Source organism: Plecotus auritus, assembly GCF_963455305.1.
Source record: "Plecotus auritus genome assembly, chromosome: 5".
Taxonomy (NCBI): Eukaryota; Metazoa; Chordata; class Mammalia; order Chiroptera; family Vespertilionidae; genus Plecotus; species Plecotus auritus.
The window spans coordinates 31,592,911-31,598,910 of record NC_137776.1 but is presented as its reverse complement, the minus strand read 5'-3'; the positions used below and the strand labels follow the sequence as shown (position 1 = coordinate 31,598,910).

The following is a 6,000-nucleotide window of genomic DNA, read 5'->3' as shown; positions in this document are numbered from 1 at the left end:
ATTATTCTTCAGCATCTTAGAAGTTTATTTGGGGGAATAAATGAGGGCTGAGGCCCACCAAGTAAAAGAAGCTTGGAAAACAATGACAAGTGGTGACTCGTGATTTGTCCCTACCCCTGCCCCAAATAATAATCTCTCCCAAATTCATAGGCCTACTCGTAAAATAAAATATTTTGCATCCCATGTAACCAAGGTTTAATGCACATAATATGCCAAAAAAGCAGTAATAGAAATTGATATTAGGTAAAATATATTTATTTTTTTAGTTTATAAATTATTCATATTTGTTTTTAATAAATTGTTCTAACTTTAAAACATATAAAACATAAAAAAAATCACTATTTTACTTTGATAGTTACAATGGTAAATGATAACAGTAGAAACCATTTTCACTGGAAAGATGAGAAAGAGCAAGATTATAAAATGCTGTGGCATTTCACTCTGAAGTGGTGTGATATAAACAGAGCAGATTTATCCATTCCCATGAAAGCTGTCAATAGAGGCAGAGAGGCAAAGCATCGCAATATTTTCACTTGATGGATTGTCATGAGGCTCTAACAAGGAAAGGAGGAAGGGGGAGGGCAAAATGTTTCCACTACAGAAGATGCAGGATTTTAGGTCGATGATATTGTTCATGTTTCGGCAAAAATAATGATTGCCCAGGTAATAAGGCACCCAAATTAAGGCAAATAATTATAATTTGATAATCTAGTAATCTATGTTTTACAAACATTTTTTAAAATGTATTATATTGATTTTTTACAGAGAGGAAGGGAGAGGGAGAGAGAGTTAGAAACATCGATGAGAGAGAAACATCTATCAGCTGCCTCCTGCACACTCCCTACTGGGGATGTGCCCGCAACCAAGGTACATGCCCTTGACCGGAATCGAACCTGGGACTCTTCAGTCCGCAGGCTGACTATCTATCCACTGAGCCAAACCGGTTAGGGCTAGCATCTATTTTCATATTACAGTATTATATACCGATACTAAAAGTTTTCCAATGGTCATATGTGTGTTCTTACTGATTCCTGTTGAATCTACATTATGCACACCCATAAGCTTTCAGAATCTGTTAGTTGATAAAACACGATCCATGACATTTTTGAGCTGCTGACATTTTGCACCAATGTAACAAATGAGTTGTAATTTTATATTCATACAGTTATGTTGACATACCAAATCGTGCGTACACACAAATGCTGCACACACATGGTATTGACCTGTGTTCTATCATTGAAAACCTGGCCGAGTGAAGTCTGGAACTTCAGGGAGAAATAGGCAGTAGGAGCTGTGCAGAAGCAGGTGTCCTCTGCCCGCCTGCATCACCCTGCACCTGGCAGGACCGCTCCCGTGCAGAGAACGAGGCCTGGGTCTCTCGCCAATTAGATCTTTGCTCTGTGCTTGGACTAAATCCAGACATGACTTTGACAGGCTCCTCACCTGCAAGGGAGCAGCTGACATTTGATTTCACAGATGTCCCTGGAAATCTATGACCAAGTGTTAAGGGTGTATGTGAATGGGGGTTAAAATCTGATTTGATATTAACACAGGTTTAATTAAAAAGAAAAAAAAAAGTTTTAGCGTTTGCTCAGTGGATAGAGCATCAGCCTGCAGACCAAAGGGTCCTGGGTTTGATTCCAGTCAAGGGCACATACCTTGGTTGCAGGCTCCTCCCCGGCCCAGGCCCTGGTCGGGGTGCATGCAGGAGGCAACCAATCGAGGTGTTTCTCTCACATCAATGTTTCTTTCTGTCTTTCCCTCTCTCTTCCACTCTCCCTAAAAATCAGTGGAAAAATATCCTCGGGTGAGGATTAAAAAAAAAAAAAGAAAAAAATATCTGTCACTAAGCTATGGCTATGGAACCATGCTAGAAGAATCTAGGAGGACAGCCAACAGTTCACCTCTTCTGCACTATTGGGGAGGTCCCACTGCATCAGGGGAGTCCCTCTGACATGGAGGGCGTGGGGTGGAGGACTACATGTGTCATTGTTTTCTAGGTAGCAAAGTGGAGGCTGCAGGAATGAAGAAATGAGGTTAGAAAGGTGATGGGAGGTTGAAAGCTACTTTGTCTGTAACCTGAAAGGAGTCATTAGATTATCCACTGCTATGAGTTCATTGGAGGACTTAACCCTCACGAGAGTGCAGGAAGAAAACAATTTTTAAATAACCCATCTCAGCAAGGTAGCATTTCCTCCCCTAAACTGTAGTGCTTTTCTCCTCTGCCAAGTTAAAAGAATACAAACCACAGATTTTTACTGTTACTCACAGCTTGTGTTCTTAAAAATCACAGTTATAAGAGTGGTAACTGTCCACATCCTTTGGGAAACACATCCCTCTAGGGCAGTGGTTCTCAACCTTCCTAATTCTGCGACCCTTTAATACAGTTCCTCATGTTGTGGTGACCCCCAACCATAAAATTATTTTCGTTGCTACTTCATAACTGTAAATTTGCTACTGTTATGAATCGTAATGTAAATATCTGTGTTTTCCGATGGTCTTAGGCGACCCCTGTAAAAGGGTCGTTCGACCCCCAAAGGGGTCGCGACCCACAGGTTGAGAACCGCTGCTCTAGGAAATATTTATAGTTTATTTGGCAATGTGAAGTCCTGGAATGCTGAGCTCTAGACAAGATCTGCAAGGAGTATGCCTGGCCTGCTCGCCAGCCATACACCAGGGCCAGGGCAGGGGTTGTCTGCATGGCGAGATGATGCCCAGTATTCCGAGATGATGCCCAGCATCCTGGGCCCATAGGACCAGGTCCTGAATGCAAACTACAAGGAACAGAGTTGGGAAGACAGTGGCACTCATGGGAGTGCCTCCTAGGCCACTGCCCCTCTGGGTGTGCATAATGTAGATTCAACAGGAATCAATAAGAACACACACAGGCCACGTGGCCCCTGCTCCATGGATGGACTCAGATGATACACCATCAGCAAAGAATTCAAAAGCCTGGTTCCCTTTTCCAATGCCTAGATGAAATAGATATGTAATAAAAAAAAATCCACTGGTAGTCATTTATTGCAGAAGCAGCCTCTTTCCTACGGGTGTTAGAGATGGGGAAGACATCGCTGGTGGGCTTCCTGTCTTGCAGCCCTTGTGCTGGCCATGATTTGATTTTCACCTTCACCGGAAGGACTGTGGTTCAGGCAAGGCCCTGCAGAGTTGGGTTTGCTGCATCTGTGAGTAAGTACTTTGTGCTTTTCAGATGACTCCTTGAACCAGCAATGTCTCCTAGTTTTCAATGAAAGGAAACAGAAGAGATCTGGACACAGCAGAAAAATGCAGCCATGCCTCAACATCCCTATCATTGATCGTCTGCCTGGTTTTCTTGATTTCGCTTCTTCTTGCGGAGCTGCAACTTTTTGGTGAAGAACATTTGTCTCCAACCCTGGTCCTGGGCCAGAGCCTTCATGGCAGGGGTGATTTCACGGGCAGTCTCAACTATCGGCTCCCACAGTTTGTCAGACGTGCACAGCTGTGGGAGGAAAAAGTCAGAAGTGGGTCACGTCACGTGTGGGTTTGGTGCAAGTCATACACTCACTCATGAGGTCACTACCCACGTCCTGCTGCCTGTGAGACACGGGAGGAAACACTGTGTGTGCATGAAGAGGTGCCAGGCACAGTTCCTGCCTCCGGAAACTTCCTATTTGAGGAAAGAGGCAAGTGCACAAAGATCTAAAGGACAAAGCAATATTTGATTAACTGAATAAATCCTGATGTTATTTAGATGCAGAATGCAAGATAGTTCTATGTAGTTCACATACATTACTTAGTTAATTTCTAATTAGCCACATAACAGAGGCTAATAATGGTACAGTCAACTGATTTGCCACCCAGCGCTACATTAGAATGAATTAATAGGGAGCAGCTAATTCATGCTAAATTTGCATCCCTTTTTTATTGATTTCAGAGAGGAAGAAAGAGGAAGAGAGAGATAGAAACATCAATGATGAGAGAGAATCATTGATTGGCTGACTCCTGCATGTCCCCTACTGGGGTTTGAGCCCACAACCAGGGCGTGTGCCCTGACCAGGAATCAAACTGTGACCTTCTGGTTCATAGGTCAATGCTTACCCTCTAAGCCACGTTGGCCAGGTTGCATCTATTTTAAGCCCTTGCTCAAGCCATTTCTCCCCTGGGTTTGCACAGCTGACAGCTCAGTCCCCTGCAGGCTACTCAGTGTTGAACTTCATCAAAATGACCAAGCAGCCCTCATAGATTGCCAGCAGGCACATGGAAAACCCACTCCTTCCTGGTACCACAAGTTTTGCTCCAAGTCCTCTGCACACATGTCATTGCCCCATGTACCTGGCAAAGTGAGCCGTACTCTGGGAACAACTTCCTCTGAGACACTCTTCTGCAGCCTTGGGCTTTAACCAGGGGCCATAAGGTTAAAGCCAGACAAGACCCCTCTGGCCCGATAGCTGCACAGATCCATTTTTCCCTTCTTCCAAGTTCAAAGTTGCCACAATTCAGCTTCAATTTACCCAAGATTTCCTAATAGCAGGACTTTTTCAGGTGGCACCATTAGTTACGGCAACACCTCTCATCAGTCCCCTGCTACAACACACATTAATATGGAGGTTTCCTGATGCCTTAGCTACCACACACCCAAATCCTTCCTGAAGGCAGGGCTCCCTTTGTACTAACTTAGCAGCCCCAACCTTGGTGATAGCCATGGTTTTGTGGTACATGCAAGAACAGGAACCTTTAAAGGCGCTTGCACCTTTGGTGTTGCAGAGCAGTAACTCCAGCAATACCAAGTGTGCTTTGAGGGTTCCGCCTGGGCCTCAGCAACAGACACTTCCTGGCTCCATCCTTCCTGTACCAATAATGCAACTTGGGGCAGTTAGTTAATCACCATCCTGATTCCCCCTTTTATTGGTTCCAGTCAGTGGCTGACACACGTGTGAATTCCAGAAGTGGGAAGATCTAGGCCTGGTGGAGTTAGACCAGTAGTCCGGAGCACACTGGCCTGGCCCTTGGCCCCTGCTCTGTGCTCACAACCTTCTCACACAGGCCATAAGTAGGCACTGCCACGAAGACTTCTCTTATAGAGAGGCAAAGAAAGGCAAGAAGCTACAGGCCCCTCAGAGGTCAATGCTAGTGGGAAACACGGTTATCTATGGAAAATGATCAGTGCAAACCATGCATAATAAATGAGTAAGAGAGAGAGAGAATTGACCTTATTGCTATGATAAAAATTAGATTGAACTCATTATTTTCACCATTTAACATTTCTTTTTAGGGGGCAACTTTACCACTTTAACAGGAGAGGCAAACAGGCATGGTAAAATCCTTGCATTCTAGAACACTGGATCTGATTATGCTCTGGTTCGAAAGGTGTCAGGGATTGCAGGATCTGACCCTCTAGAAACATAGGCATGTAATGACAAAGAGGAAAAAGGCCCCCGAACGGCCAAAGTAGCTGTCAGGAACCACCTGCTGAAATGCATGCACTTTACTCTTTAGGAAAGGCCTAGTCATTCTCCTTTCCTTGGAACTCATTTCAGTTTGGTGTACTGCGTCTAGCCCTTAGAATTCAGCCACAGCTAATTAGAAGGGTGGTTGACACTGAGGCAGAATAGTGAATACAGAGAAAAATGACAGGTGAGAAACTACCATTAAGGGAAAAGTGGAAAAGTGAAATACAAACTAAAATTACTCTAGTTGGGGCCAGATAAACTGCTTCACAATTTTCAATAGCCTATCCATCCACCCACCCATCCATCCATCCATCCATCCATCCATCCATCCATCCAAACTATACAGAATGCCTATGATATTGGACAGGGCTCTTAGTTTCAGAGCACAGAATGTATTCCAGGTTGTTTTAGCAGAAGGGGAGACAGCAGGGGCAACAGGTTGTTCACAGAATATCTAGTAAAACCAGAGAGAAAGGTTCAATGCTATACAGTCAGGAACAACAGCAGCCAGAATTAAAAAAATAAATAAAGCAAAACCCCAGGCTGTTCTAGTAGAAATCTCACTGCTAGG

At 44.2% G+C, this 6,000-nt stretch overlaps 1 protein-coding gene across 1 annotated transcript in view; it reads right to left on the bottom strand.

Annotated features, from left to right (window-relative positions):
- Positions 1–241: 241 nt before the first annotated feature.
- FBXO36 (F-box protein 36) overlaps positions 242–6,000 on the bottom strand; it is a 60,050-nt gene continuing 54,291 nt past the window's right edge. Inside the window, exon 4 of the mRNA XM_080670673.1 lies at positions 242–3,478. Within this exon, the coding sequence (XP_080526799.1) occupies positions 3,308–3,478 (171 nt within the window). The 3' untranslated portion in view covers positions 242–3,307. The remainder of the gene's footprint in view (positions 3,479–6,000) is intronic.